We start from the raw sequence: 16527 nt of genomic DNA, 5'->3' as shown, positions 1-16527 counted from the left end.
AAATAATAAAGATACGCCCTTTCCTCTGGTGCTGTCCGGCCTTCCTGCCTCTCACCTGTCTTCTCTACAATCTATCCTAAACGCTATTGCCAGAATCACTCTACTCTTTCCTAGATCTGTCTCAGCATCTCCCCTCATGAAATCCCTCTCCTGGCTTCCGATCAAATCCCGCATCTCACACTCCATTCTTCTCCTCACTTTTAAAGCTTTACACTCTTCTGCCCCTCCTTACATCTCAGCCCTAATTTCTCGTTATGCACCATCCAGACTCTTGCGTTCTTCTCAAGGATGTCTTCTTTCTACCCCCTTTGTATCTAAAGCCCTCTCCCGCCTTAAACCTTTTTCACTGACTGCCCCACACCTCTGGAATTCCCTTCCGCTCAGTAACCAACTAGCACCTTCTTTATCCACCTTTAAGACCCACCTTAAGACACACTTGCTTAAAGAAGCATATGAATAGCACTGTGGATATTCTGAACACATGATACATAAAGCTTGGCCCCCTGCAGACGCACTGACCAGAACTCCCTCCTATTGTCTCTGTACGTTCTCCCTGCCTACCAATTAGACTGTAAGCTCCTCGGGGCAGGGACATCTCTTCCTTAATGTTACTTTTATGTCTAAAGCACTTATTCCCATGATCTGTTATTTATATTATCTGTTATTTATTTGATTACCACATGTATTACTACTGTGAAGCGCTATGTACATTAATGGCGCAATATAAATAAAGACATACAATACAATGCACACTGCCAAACTGTTGCACCATGTTAATCTAATCAGTTTTAATTTTTAAAATATTATTAATCGGCTTACATCTCTTCCAGCTTCTCCAGGGGAACCATTTATGCCAGCAGGACCTGGAGAACCAGAAGAGCCACGGTCACCAGGAGAGCCATTGGAACCTGGTTTTCCATCTTCACCCTATGCAAATAGACAATATAAGCGCAATGTAATGACAATGTGAAAGGTAATATAGAAACCAAAGTGTATAATGTGTCATTCCATGCATACAATTTATACCAAATTAGAAGGGCATATATTATATAAATCAACATTGTGGTACATATTTATTAAGCTGTGCAATTCCATTAAACACTTTCTGGCACCAGAAGACACCTTTGGACAATTCAAGTGAAAGAGCAATAAGATATCTCCTGGCACCAGAAGATGCCTTCTAGTATTGCATTGCTTAGTAAATAAGGGCTGCATTTGTTTTTCTATAATGTCTTTGTTTTAATCTGTATGTATCTAGCATGCCTGAAAAGTTGTGTAGATCAAATCATCAGAATTTCTTTATGATACAATATTATGGCAGATTATGCACTAGTGCACGGAAAGTTCTATCAAGACTTTCCATGTGGTAGAGCCGAATTAGCATTATCACACTTGATTGAATAAGCCCCTAAATTCTAAATATTCACACACCTCAAAATAGATAAAATACATTTGCTTAATGTTTCACAAAGATCAATACAATAGCATTACATATTTTTGTGTTGAAGTACTCTGGAATTTGATTCTTTACAGAATCGTGAAATTAAGAAGTATCACTGGAGACCAAAAACTAATGTACATTCGCTAAATGAAGCTAGAGTATAAGTCACTCTATGGTCCATTCAAATAAATGGCCTGAAAGGGCCAATAAGGCATAGTAATGCTTAGAAAATGTGGGTTAACATATCTATTGGAATATAGAGGGGAGGGATTTATTAATAATCTCCCCTAGATTTCTGACTCCAAACTTTCCATTGGTTGCAAAAAAAAGACACATTTCTGTATATCTGGGTTCCAAATCTGACATTTGGTGTTATTATTTTACAAAATGTTGACCAACATTTGATTATTATGACAATGGTCCCGATTCTACATTTCTTATGCAGATAAATGGTAACAGGAGGCTCAAAATACAATACCTTAGAACCTGGAAGGCCAGGAGCACCTGATCTGCCTTGTAAACCGGGCAATCCTACAATACCACGGGTACCAACTGGGCCTGAAATACCAGAAGGACCTGGTGCACCCTGTTTAAAATGGATAAAAGAGGAAAATGATACACTGAAGTTTAAATAATAACAGTTGAGGCTACATGAAGAAGTAGAACATTACATTTTTAAGTGTTTTATACCGTCTAATGCAAATAGGCATATACTGGACAGATGTAGCAAGAGAGACTTTATACAGCATTGGGAAATCTGGGGTCACGCGACTGAGGCTGCCCCGATGCCACATCCACAGTTTTAACGCTGTTGGGTGTCTAACATGGAAGCATGAACCTGCCACAGAGGGGCCGTGGCAGATATTGTCTCCAGTGCAACAGACTTGATTTTTTTTACCATGGTGCTGGAATTTTCCTCCAAATGTGAATCTTCTTACATTTGTTTGCATCAGGTGGACTGTTTGAGCAAAACATGGGGCTCTAGTTTCAAATGTGGATAACAATAAGGTTTGAAGTGTTTTCTAATGTTGAGTTATTTTTCTTATAATATTTTAGGTCAAGGTGTGTAGTCATTTGGCTTAAGAGAGTGAAATGCAAGGAATGAGTCCAATATTTTCTTATAATTCCAGTATAAAATTGAAGAAAGACAGAAAGATACTGTACGATAACTATTGAAATTATTTTTCCAAGCCATGCAATTTTTGGCCAAAGAATAAGTCAATTATTAGCAAAACCTGTTTCTTAAAAAAAAAACATAGTACAGTATACTCCACAATTAATGTGATTTATATTTTCTTTATACACAAACGCAAATCGTTAATATTGTTTTCTGTGAGTAAACCACAGCAGCAATTATAGTTTTTTATTTATAGTATAGTACTGTACATTGTCTGGTTTGTTAATGTAGGAATTCTAAAAAAGACAATAAATTTCACTAACCGATTCACCACGATTACCGGGTGTGCCTCTTTCTCCCTGTGTGCCTGGTTCACCCTTTGGACCTGCTCCACCAGGGCTACCGGGACTGCCAACACTACCAGATGGACCAGGAGGTCCATCCTTTCCTGGTCCACCAGAAGGACCTGGTGCACCAGAGTTGCCCTGTTGATGAAACAATGAGGAGTCTCTTTAAAAAGTAAAATAAATGTCTTACCTATTCCTGAAGGCAGTGTAAGCTTGGTGATGAAGAAGGAACATGACATACAGTAGTTGTGTTCTATAGAGCTGGTGTAAATATACATACTTGTGTTACTGTCACATTGAATATTCTAAACTACTAATTGTTTAGGAATTAACGTAAGTCCTAGCCCAAGGAATAGCCAACTAGAAAGAAGAAAGCTGATTGGTTTCCCTACTCACACAGTACACACAATAAATAGGAGGTTTAATAAGACAGTGATAGATTACTTTTTGATTTAACGGTTGCATGGCAACTAGTAAACAGATCAAAGTTACTGTGGCATTGGTCTTTTGGTGTAGATTTGCCAGATTTTGCTCTAGTTCTGCTAAATGACAGTGATAAAAAAGTAATTAGAGGGAATGGTACTCCTTACAAGAGCTTAGTGTACATTTGCGTTGCCCCCAAGAGCTGTTCCCCTCTGTACAGGACCAGCATGCTAAGGGTTAGGATTTTCTTGTACTTTGTGGAACGTCAACGCCACCCACTGGAATGTTAATGAGCCAAGAGGATACAAAGAACTGTTTGTTCACAGCTGCACTTAATCTCAACTACCACAGTGTACATCTGCGTTGCCCCAAAAGCGGACAGCCTTTGGCACAGCTGAAGGGTAGCCAAAGGGTGTGAGCCATTTTCTGCCATTCGCTGATTTTTGGTGATGTTAAAGTGATGTTAAAGGTGCTCTATTTCTATCTGGATCTCACAAGCCATTTATCCCCTGTACCCAATTTTCCAACTCTCTGTCCATGAAATGTCTGTGAATTGAGTGTATAACCCTGTTAATGTAACATGTATTTTTTTATAACTCTGTGCCAGGACATACTTTGAAAATGAGATGTAACTCTTCCTGGAAAAACATTTTTATAAATAAAAAATAAATTAGTCAATTATTGACTTATGTGATTTGATATGTTTATGTTATAGTTGTATATGATTTAAGATATATGATTAGCCTTACAGGAACGTGTAGGAGATGCAAAATGTAATTGCTTCTCACATATTGTAAATTAAGAAGCTTAATCAAGGAAATTAAACCCAATATGCACTTACATTAGAACCTGGAGGACCAGGTAAACCACGAGTCCCAGGGAATCCAGCGGAACCCTATAAAAAGACAATATGTTTGTTAATGTTCTGCTTCAATTGTGCAAATGCTACAGTTCTAATATGTGTACAAAACAATTTAATAAAATAATATACTATCCAATCATTCTTATGAAGGATTTTTTTATGCTGTGTACCCATTTCTGTTATTTTAGGAGTAGTATTGGTCCTTAGTACTAAAGAAATATAGGCTCATTTTAATGGACCAATTAGAGAATCCTAAGCACAATATTGAAACGTAATAGGGTCTATGTATCAAAAAAGTGGTCTGCGCTGATGTACTTGCGCAATTTTCTTTTACAATGAATAGTCTGAAATGCAACATATTTAATAAGAGACAGAGAGAACAACGCAGAAAACAGTCAGGAAAAGTAACAAAAGCCGTAAATTTTGTTACAGTATGCATAGAACTGCACCAATATGCAAAGGTAGCTCCATAAATAACTCATCTTGTCTCAGACAGACACAGACATACCCGTAAATGGTACAGCTAAGTTAATTACATAGACGCTGGCTGATGCAGGTACATTACAGTGCAAGTTTAACAAAATAATGACTTTGCGCCAAAATTCTGCTTTTTCTGAACACAGAGGTACAGAGATATACCAAAGAGTTACTTTAATAAGACTAAATGTGTAACTTCTTCTACAGATTGGTTTCATATACAGTACTGTATATAGAACAGATGTGAGTCTGTGAAACTTGTGTATAGCTACAGCTAAAAATGAATTTAAAATATGTAACAAACCAACCTATGGAATATTTAGATATTATACAAAATTGTAGGTGCCAGAAAATACCATACAGCTAATTGACTTGTATGGGACATAAAATGTCTTCCAGCATTGGAAGGTGTCTTACCTCTTAGTAATATGGCCTTTAGTTCTACAATGTCTATAAAGAATTGTAGGCTTTGTAATATCATTGTAAAGGCCAAGTTATTGTACATGGCTGATACAACATATATAACCATTATCCTCATTAGTATAGGCTTTAGCAAATGTAGAGGTATTCAAATTAAACAGAAGTTTAAAGAGCGGAATTACTAGAGATACTTACAGCGGAGCCTGGAGAACCACGCTCTCCTTTTGTTCCCTGAGGGCCAGGGTTACCCTAAAAATTAAGTGCACAACATTAAATACAAATCATTACAATATAAATCATTACAATGCAGTTTAGGTAAAGTGTGATTTTCAATGTTTTTCTGTTTACTACAGTGCCCCGTTTCTTGCTGCTGATTTTGAGGATGATGTCAACAATTACTTGACATCTATATTATTGGGTTGTAATTATTTAATACTGTTGTCCTTTCTATTCATGTATTGGCATAGAAACATATAAAATAATGGTAGATGAGGGCAATCTGTATGTCCTTTTTCCTTACATGAAAACATAGTCTATGTTAATGGCACAGGATGGTTGCTCAGTAGCACTCCTCTGTGACACTTATATGTTTATATATATGTTGTGGTTATTTTGGGGGTTCAATATGAGCTTGTAGGTGTTCTGTATGGTTGTGAAACGTAAAAGAAATAAACTCACAGCAGGTCCAGAACCACCTTGAGGACCACCAATGCCTTGAGCACCAGCCTCTCCTCTTTCACCAGAAGCACCTTTCTCTCCTTTTCCTCCAGGCTCTCCACTTTGACCCTGCAATAGAGATATAGCTATGACATCGTTCATTCCCCCAGATAACACAGCAACATATCCTGTTATATCTCAGAATATCAGATAGTTTGCAGAGGGTTCAATGGTGGTGATGTGCAGAATATCATACTATATCCCACCAGACAGAAAAAGAAAACATATACATCTGTATATACTGTAGTGTGTATATACAGTAGAACATCCTTACATCATAAAGTCACCTTGCAAATACAAAACCTACACATGTATGTACCACTTTAGTGAAGTATCATTATATTAAAGATGTATTTAATTTAATGTTCCTAATATAAATATATATATATATATATATATATATATATATATATATATATATATATATATATATATACTGTATATATATATATATATATATATATATATATATATATTTATATATATATATATATATATATATATATATATATATATATATATATATATATATATATATATATATATTTAAGGTTATGGTGAGTAAAAAGGTGACTAAAAACCCTCCACCATATAGCATATAAAAATATTACTTGTGTGCACATTCACATGTCTCAGACATGTCTGCAACCTGTTTTTAACCATTATCACCTAGAATACAGTGCTTTCACTGCAGCAAGGGATTCTGGGAAATGACATGCAAATGAGCACACAGTGCCACCTTTTGTCTCAAGCCCACATAACATGGACACCCTTAAGCCAATGCATGCTGCTTTAAACACAGTTTTTAAACATAGCCTGGGATGAGATGCAAAGCTAGTAAACCACTCACAGACAGACTGTTTTGACCTTGTGGGTCTCTTCAGTGGGAGGTTGGTTGTACTGGCTTATATATACAGGCATACCCCACTTTAAGGACACTCACTTTAAGTACACTCGCGAGTAAGTACATATCGCCCAATAGGCAAACGGTAGCTCACGCATGCGCCTGTCAGCACGTCCTGAATAGCAATACCGGCTCCCTACCTGTACCGAAGCTGTGCGCAAGCGGGGAAACTATAGAGACTGTTACAAATGCTTTATTTACATCAGTTATGCACGTGTATGACGTGTGCAGTACAGTACATGCATCAATAAGTGGAACAATGTAGTGCTTCACTTTAAGTACATTTTCGCTTTACATACATGCTCCGGTCCCATTGCGTACGTTAATGCGGGGTATGCCTGTATATATATATATATATATATATATATATATATATATATATATATATATATATATATATATAAATAAAATCCTCACTACCACAAACTGTAAAATAGAGTGGATGAAAGAATCGGCACCATATCCCAAATGGATTTTATGAGAAGGGTACTGTAAAAGCTAGAACTCAATTTTCGAGGTTTAACATTTAATCAATTAGGTTGTTTCCCCGCAAAAAGTAGCTTAACGTATAGTGTTAACTAAAGTTTGATTAAGCTTGGCATGCAAGAGTGGCCTGGAAACACATTGCTTTGAACATTGTTACAGCACTGAATGAGTTAAAGAAAATATCAGAAGCTAAGTGTGCTTTATCAGTTAGGTACTTATGTGATTGTGTTATGCCTTACAAGGCTTTGGCTATGATTATTGGCTATAAAAACCAAGATAGGTTCTTATCACAATAGTTGATGCAACATATATATCCATGAAAAAGAACCGTGCTGTACATGTTGACCGTAATAAACATTGCAGGTACAATAATAGTATCTATACTTACAGGTGCTCCAGGGAATCCAGCGGGGCCAGGAGGACCATTCTCTCCACGTTCACCCTACAAACACAATAATAGACATGCTCAGAATACATATGTTTACTTTACAGTGTAAATTTGAATACATAGTTTAAACCATTAAATTAAATATCAGTGTTTTCAGAACTTTTTTTGGTACTAGAGATGTGGAAGTTATTTGTTTTTCAACTAAGACCTGTTGCTTTTTTATGGTCACTGATAAAAAATGCAATGTTACAAATATCTCCTATAAGTTTTGGACAATAAATTAAGAAATCACACTGCTTTAATCATAACTCTGATAATCAAGACCATAAAAGGTGCAAATAGTTACAATTGTTCGTTGTTTTGATGATGTCATGTTTTCATTTACTGTAAATTTCTAGTAAATGTACTGGTTTTGGAGTACATTGTACCTTTTAAGGGAGTTAATTATAGATGTAACTGTGTGTACATAGCTCCAAAAGCTTAGAGGTCTCGTTTTTAGTGTGTACTGCCATAGTTCGCTTAAAGCAGCAGTCCAAGCTGGCGTTTAAAAAAAAAAAATGTTTTTTCCCTTTAATATGTGCATCAATACAATCCACACAATAAGTAATTAACTAAATTGCCCATCGATCCGTTCTCCTGTGATTGATCTGCGAAGATTTGTCACAGGGTTTCACTAAATGGCTGTCAGTGCAGCAGAAGAGGACCAAGTTGCAAAGTTTTCTGGCGAAGATCATGTGACCTGGCAGTCACTAGATACAATTGGTGCACTTTTAGAGAGAGGGCAGGGCTCAAAAAGGGGTGTGCAAGAGCCTGTTTCAAAAGAACAAAACAAGGTTTGTTACATTATAATACATAAAAATTTAATTTAGAGTTTAAAAAACATGCTACAAGTATTTTCTCATAGTACAGAAGTGATTTATTAAAAAAAAAACACACATGTAGGATATTGCTTAGTCTGCTGCTTTAAAGAAGAGACAGTGATGTTTTGAAAGCTCTGTATACGTTTCTCTGAATACATCTCTTGTTGGCCCAATAAAAGGCATCTCTTACATGGTGATGGTTTTTAAAGGGCTTAAAACGAAATCTATTGTTTTAGGTTAAAGTGGTCCTCCAAATATGCTGCCCTGCATTTTCTATAGTAGGTGAGAGAAAGACCAAAGTTATCTAATCAATAAACAAATTACCTCCCCTGATCCATTGTCTGACCATGTAGACCAGGGGTGCACAAACTTTATTTGCAGTGCCCCCCCTGTCCCCCCTGCCTGCTCTCGCGTGGTGTCATATGTGTCACGTCACGTGACTCGTGGCGTCAGTTGACGTCCATTACCATGGCAACCATGACGTCACATGACCCCGCGACGTCATTTGATGCTGTGTTGCCATGCCGACGCCTGGCGCCAAGCTTCTGAACTACGGTAAGTGTAGTTGCAGAGGCATCGCGTGGTCCCCCGGCATTTAATTTAAATGCCTTGGCGAAGAGTGCGGAACCTCTGCAACCGCCCGCGACCCCTTAAAAAATCTAGTGTGCCCCCCAGTTTGTGCACCGCTGATGTAGAAACACAACATTCCTGATTTCACCATTGTATCTTAAAAAATCCCAAATTAAATATGGCAGCAATTGTTTTCCAAGCATCTCATGATGGAGGTACAGGAGAATCCCTTAAAGCAACTTTTAGCATATTTGATATTGTTGTGAAAATGTTGTTTTTAGCATGAACTGATTTGTCAAAGTTGGTATATTGTGATTTGCATTCCATGAAATGTGCTTGTTCATTTGTTGTGGTAAAAACATTTGAATTACAATATTTACATGGACACTAGATACATCTTGCTTCATTCTATCTGTATTAAGGTACAGTACAAAATTGTCATATTAAATGTCAACAAAGCAATGACTCACATCTTCAGCATTCCTGCTTTTGTTAACTACGGTATGAGATCCTTAAAAAAGCATTAGGCGACACATTTTTTAAAATGTTTTCTGATGTTTGAAGCTAGGCTTCAGGGTTAAATTTGAACAGCTACTAAAACATCTCATATTATGAAACAAACGTAAAAAGCAGTTGTGATGGTATTACAAGACTGAGACCTTTTGCCTTATTGTATCTTCAATATATATTTCAATATATGTTTAAATACTGCTATTCTATACTGTATGCTTATACAGTAACCCACTTGTCTAGTTCCAATCAAATGTGATTATTCCATTTAATAAATGTACTTAAATGTACTTACAGGACCACCACGTGCACCGAGAGGACCTGGAGGTCCAGCTGGACCACCGTCACCCTGCAAATGACAACATAAATGTGAAAAAACTTCATTGATGTTAAACTGCATCTTTATGGGTCAACATGTAAACACCCTCATTTTCAGATGCTTATAGCGGGGACAAACGTATAGTACACAGAACCAAAATACAAATTAAATAATATGCAACATATATATGTAAATGTGTAAGGTAAATAGAAGAGCATGGAATAAAGTAGAATGGAATAAAATAGACCGGAATAGAGTACAATAAAATATAATATAATAGATAGAAGTAAAAAATAACACAAAAGTCTAGACTGTAATAGAATAGAACAAATTTGAAATTTCAATTTTAATCAGCCAGTTCTGTTCTGGAAACCCTGATGAAGAATACTTGTGCTTTAAAAACTAGAACCCTATTCCACATTATTTTACATTATTAGATTATATACCATATAGTGAGTAAGTGGTGTTTAAATGATTGTGAACAACAAGGTATAAGTACAGTATATGCCCAGTTTTATGTGACCTGGAACAAGATGTTTGATTTATTTTATATGAGTAAAAGGTATAAGCTTTTATGTTCATCGGCTCTCATGGGGCTTTCACGTGAATGTTGATTTACTATATTTAATGAAGACATGTTATCAATTAGAAAACGAATAGAGTACCTTGTCACCAGATGGACCAGCAGGACCAGGTGGTCCAATGGCACCTGCAGGACCCTGGAGAAACATTGAATAAACCATATTAATAACCATAAACCAAGTGTCATTTAAAAAAAAAAAATCTATAGACTCATTTACATTTTGAATATACAGTATATGTATTATTTCCATGCAATGACAGTACATAGTGTGCAAAATAACAATACATTCTACTTTAAACAAAATACTGCCTATTTTGTAATTAATTTGGGGAAATAGTCTGTATTTAAAATGCCAAAGTGGAAGACATTCTTCCTATAGCAGTTAAAAAAAGGGAAAAGAAGCAGTTAACATGTTTTTTTCCAACCATTTTTTTTAGTTGTTATACCAGCTCAGAAGTGAAAACCAAGACCCGATCCAATGAAATTGACCAAGTTAAAAATTAAAATGTAAGGTATCCCAAAACATTTAGAATCTGTTTTGTGAGTATTTGGCATGGGGTAGAAATACAGTATAAGATGAGAGTTCTTGATTTTTTTTCCAGAATCTGGTCAACCTGTTATCATAAATAAGCATTAAGTAAATACCGTACTGCTTGAAATTAGCAGTTTATTTATACAGTATGTTAAACTTTCAAGAACTGACCAAGGTAGTAGTTGGGATGGTAATGTAGATATTTCCTAACCAGTAGTTTCTATGTTATATGTAAACTTACCCTTCCTCCATCTTTCCCAGGAGATCCATCACCACCACTGCTGCCAGATTCTCCCTGTGAAATACAAGATAAGAAAAGATCATTATTAATAAAATGGAAAAAAAAAACTGTAGATATTCTTTTTGCTTCCCTCCAAGTGAAAGTCTAACTACAAAGTCATTGGGCAAATTATAGAACCAAAGAGTGTGAGCTAAGAAGAATGTCTTATTTCATGTGTTCAGTAAGTAGTTACTGAAGGCAGACAGACCATAAATACTGACCTTTTCACCTTTGGGACCAGGATTACCAAATCCTCCTCTTTCTCCAGGCATTCCTTGAAGACCAGGTGGACCCATCGTACCACTGGGGCCGATTGGACCAGCAGGACCCTAAAAAAACATACAATATGTAATCAGTAGAAAGATATTGATGTTGGATGACTAATTTAGGCACCATACATATTGATTGTGATAACCAAGTCAAGTTATTACATATATCAATGGTCTATGTGTTTCATTTAACAAGACAGGATTCTCTTCCCATGTATTCCTTGAATATGGTTCTTGGTGCACTACAGCTAGAGATGTACCGTAGCACGTAATAATAAAATGTAATACGCACACATATTGTATATTCGTATACATATGTCGTACAAATAATGTCCATCTTTCTTAAAGCCTTCATCAGTGTAATTGGCTTCCTTAAAAAGATTCAGTCACACTTAAAGTAACTGATTTACCATACTTATATGGATTCTGTTCAAATGACTAGGGTTTCCCTCTGTCCAGGTACTCAGAATTCAAGAATATCAGCGGATTGTGTTTATTTGTTTGACTAATGATGCCTTTACAATGATTATGCAAACTTTTTTTACGACTAATCCATCAAAATTATTTTTTAAAGATGTGGACTAAAGGGTCATCAAGGGGTTTGTATACCTTGCCACCTTCTGGGCCAGCAGGACCAGCACCACCTCTAGTACCAGGAGCTCCTGGGGCACCTTGTGCTCCTCTCTCACCAGGGACGCCATTTTCACCCTAGGGAAGAAAAAATGTCACTTGCATGCATACAGTATACTACATATTGATTTGTAGCTTTGCTGCTATACATCTATCATGTAACATTGGGGTATATGTAGCAAAATGTATTTATTTATAACAACATTTATATAGCGCCCTTATCCAGGGCGCTTTACAGTAATGAGTAAAACAATAGTGGGGTTACATATGGAACATTTCATGTGTGGGCATAGAGTAGTTCATAAAATATCTGTGGTTGGCAGGGGTGGGATCGTTATGGTCGGTGTCACGGGAGACCAGGCAATTTACACCTTTTTATCTGGACCATACATTGAGCAAAACAAGTTAATTAAATAAATTATACATTTATTCACAGGAAAAGGCAAACACACAATGTTACACAAACTACATAAGAAAAAACACTTACTTGGGAATTGGGGTACAAAACTATACTCTCCTAGGTGCAGGGAATACTACCAAAGGATTTTCCCCTGACTGAGATTTAGCCTGCAACGTCCTAGAACTGAAATCAGCCTGCAGTTCCAGATACCACCCCTCCCCTTTTTCCAAATGTCTGGATTTTTTAACTCACTGGAACTTGGTGCTTAGAATCTTGCTTAGGATCTTAGAGAACTCAGAGCTCTGAGTGTGGTAGGCCCCTTTACAGTGCCCTATGTTTAACATGGACTCAAAGCACGGGAATATTTCCCACCAGCCAATCGGAGCAGGGCTCATCTGGCTGATGATGTCAGGGAAAGGGGCATGGCTATCTGCGGAGAAGACTCTGCTGAGTTTGAGAGAACCAAAATGGCTGTTGGGGCTTTTACCTTTGCCCCTCCTTGCCTACAAAATGGCCTGTCAGTTAGATATAATTCAGTTTACATTTAACACCTTTGCCGGAAAGACAATGCAATGCAATGGAGTTAAACTTCAAACTGCGTAATAAAGCCTAGAATATCATAGCATCTCCCCCTAGAAGTTTTGCAATACAATTGTTTAAATGTAGTCCTGGCTTACCTGTATGAACATCTGCATGAACCTATTCCAGTGATGTTTTAGTACCTACAGTACTGTATGTGAAAATGTTTTATAACATATATTTAAGAAGTCACAATTGTATGCAATACTTACTTTACCGCCTGCGTTTCCTGGGGCACCATTTTCACCTCGAGGTCCCTATTTCGGAAATAAATAATATATGCTTATGTTATATTATTATACGTATAGAAAACCTTAATAAAACAAGAAAGCACTAAAAAAGTTAAAATATATATACATATTTTACATCCGCCAGCTACTTCAAATAATGAATTTGGAAATCCAATGAGTAACTTTATAGACATACACTCTATATCAACAGTATGAACATTACAACACCAAATAAGGAGTGCTAAAGAAAATCTATATTAAATTAAGCTTTGTGGTAAATATACTTTACTCAGAACAGCTTTGCTAATTTTAAGATATTAACATTTCCAGAAAAACTATTGTTGTATTAAAGCAGCAATATGGGTTAACGTTTATCTTTATTATTACAGGTTTGAAGCAGGGTGTCTCTGGAGCTGAACCCCATTAATTTCAGCTCTGGGGGACCCCTGCTTCGTGACATACTTACCGTTGTAGTGGTGCAAGAATTCCAGAAAGCAGAGAAACTGTGATTCTTAATCTGAAGGCGTTAAATGTCCCGCAACACGTGGGCCAATAGGAAGCCGTTATGTCATCCGGTGCGACTTCCTGTTGGCCCGCGTAACCTGGACCGTTAAACTCTGCAGAGATACCGGCACTCCCTACGGAGCTCTGTATCTCTTGAAGCAGGGGGTCCCCAGAACTGAAATTGACATATTGCTGCTTTAATCTCCCAGTAATTAAACATCAGTAGGTAGCACAGTTACACTAGTTACATTTTTCTGCAGGGAATGGGAGGGAATGGGTATGGTCTTATTTTCTCCCTTGCTGCACAGTAATGTAGGGCAATGAGTATAACTATGCCCATGGCATACCCATTCCCTCCTATACCCTGCAGAGAAATCTGAAGAGTGTGTCAAATAATAATTCTCCAATCTATGATGGGCAGATTGTATTGTAGGAAGTTTGCTAGCAAAACAAGGTTATAATGCACCTTTGTAGGGAATGGAAACTTACAGTAAATTATACAGTATGCTGTTAATTATAATAATTTGCTTTTTACTTAAGTCTCACTGTAAGCTATAGCTATACAGTAGGTTCACTTTAACATCAACCTAAAGTTTATATCTGTTACTTTGATGAACATTCATAGAAACAAATGCCTGTTTAATAGCCGTCTTCTACAGATCCTATATTCAGGAGAGCAAAATGTTATGTCCACATTATAAAGTTTCGACTAACTGGATTCTGTATGGTGTTATTATACAGTAAAGCTATACATTTAACACGTACTGGGGTCAATTGCTATAAACTCTAATGGTACAGTACTGCCATCTCACAATGTGACATATTTACTAAGGTGTGCTAAGCTGTAGGTACCTATGGTCCAATGGGCATAGTTCCATCTACTTATTAAACCTAGGCCTATATATTATGTAATATTTTAACAAAGTGAAAGTATGTTTTTGCTTGCAAACTTACAGCTTCGCCAGGTTTTCCATTCTCACCACCGGGTCCAGAAGATCCAGGTAGACCCTATTAAAAGAAGAAACAAGCTTCATGTACACATCTCAGTCCATTTAATTACAGATGAGCATGCTATGCATCGTTTTGGGGCCAACAGTAGTACACAAATGTCACAGTAGTACACAAATGATGGGCATACAAGCATAGTTTCCTTTGTTAGTAATCAGTCTGAACTGATATGAGACATTAGCACTTCTAGCAGGAAATATGTATGCATAATTTACGTACAGTATGTGATCAGTATAAGTAACATTAATAAATCTGCTACTGAACATTAGCTGGATAAGCACCCAAAGAGGGGCAATTCTATACACTATATCTGAAAAAAAGCTGTACTTTACATACTAATGCATAGAGTACAGTATAAGGATTTAGTAACTTATACAGTATTAAATTCACCAACCGTGTTACATATTGGTGCCTATTATTTAAACCCTGATATTGTCAATACTAAATCCCCCCAAAACAGCATACAATTTCACGCATAGACATCTGCCATTTTCACCCTATTCATTAAGAATCATCTGTGTACTGAAACACATGGTTTGACATCTCATACCCTACTGTATTTGCCTACTTTGATGCACTACTGCACTAAAACTGATATCTACAAATTTTGCCCCCCTCAGGTTGAGAAAACCAATATAACGGACCTATTCCTCTAAATACCTTAAACTACACTCCATGCAGGGAAACAAAACACACATGGGAACACACCTGAGAAAGATACATTCAAGATTTCAGGCTGACATTCTTGGTGATATACAAACTCTTTTTTACATATCGCACAGAATTGCAAAGCTGGAACCAAAGGATTGAATGTGAATAGTACCTGGAAGCCAGGGGGACCAGTTGCTCCTTGTTCTCCTCTTTCACCTGCAGGACCCTATATATAATAAACAATATGAGCATTTAACAACACACTCCATTGTTAAAACAGAAGTAGCTAAAAGTTTTAGTGTTAATAGGGAAGTAGTTCATGGACTACCTAGAGATATGAGATATATGAATCTAGTACTACTTTAGATCATTAGCATTCAACCCTGAGTAATGGGTGGTAGTATTTGGCAATGTTTATTTGAGGTTAGATATTTTGGTTTTATTTACGCTCTTACAATTCACAATTTCACTTAGATTGAAGTATATGCAGCTGAGGATGTGCAGATGATTTTAAGAATATATGGACTTACAGCAGCTCCAGGGGGACCCTGTGAACCTGCGTCTCCACTCTTGCCAGGAAGTCCCTATTAAACACAAACATCAGACAGATAAGAATTACAGATGAATGCAAACAAGTAGGTAACACTTTCAAAGTAACAATGCTACTCTGTGCTCACCTGTGTTCCAGGAGATCCAGGACCACCCTTGTCTCCATTCTTACCAGGTTGACCCTTCAAAAGAAGATGCAAAGTTAACTCCTCCACTATGAAATATTATTATGAATTCAATATATGTGAATTAAAGATGCCACTGACCTCATTACCCTTAGGACCAGGGAAGCCCATGACACCAGGTTGCCCTCTTGGTCCAGATGGGCCTGGGGAACCAGATCGTCCAGATTCTCCAGCAGGGCCCTTATCAAAGTCAAAAATAGAAGGTCTCAAGTATCAAATATAGGCACCGTAAATAGTTAAAACCGATAACTTAAAAAAAGGTTTATCTCACTTAAAATGACTACAA

General features: G+C 36.9%; 1 protein-coding gene across 1 annotated transcript in view; it reads right to left on the bottom strand.

Moving 5' to 3' along the window:
• COL3A1 (collagen type III alpha 1 chain) overlaps positions 1–16527 on the bottom strand; it is an 87916-nt gene that overhangs the window by 12646 nt on the left and 58743 nt on the right. The window contains exons 24-41 of the mRNA XM_075608451.1: positions 16323–16421; positions 16185–16238; positions 16038–16091; positions 15680–15733; positions 14803–14856; positions 13327–13371; positions 12115–12213; positions 11458–11565; positions 11198–11251; positions 10507–10560; positions 9818–9871; positions 7583–7636; positions 5766–5873; positions 5283–5336; positions 4170–4223; positions 2882–3043; positions 1920–2027; positions 820–927 (exon numbers count right to left, since the gene is read on the bottom strand). Coding sequence (XP_075464566.1) covers positions 820–927; positions 1920–2027; positions 2882–3043; positions 4170–4223; positions 5283–5336; positions 5766–5873; positions 7583–7636; positions 9818–9871; positions 10507–10560; positions 11198–11251; positions 11458–11565; positions 12115–12213; positions 13327–13371; positions 14803–14856; positions 15680–15733; positions 16038–16091; positions 16185–16238; positions 16323–16421 — 1377 coding nt within the window. The remainder of the gene's footprint in view (positions 1–819; positions 928–1919; positions 2028–2881; positions 3044–4169; positions 4224–5282; positions 5337–5765; positions 5874–7582; positions 7637–9817; positions 9872–10506; positions 10561–11197; positions 11252–11457; positions 11566–12114; positions 12214–13326; positions 13372–14802; positions 14857–15679; positions 15734–16037; positions 16092–16184; positions 16239–16322; positions 16422–16527) is intronic.

The sequence above is a fragment of the Ascaphus truei genome, chromosome 7 (assembly GCF_040206685.1).
Source record: "Ascaphus truei isolate aAscTru1 chromosome 7, aAscTru1.hap1, whole genome shotgun sequence".
Taxonomy (NCBI): Eukaryota; Metazoa; Chordata; class Amphibia; order Anura; family Ascaphidae; genus Ascaphus; species Ascaphus truei.
This window is presented reverse-complemented; position numbering and strand designations above follow the sequence as displayed.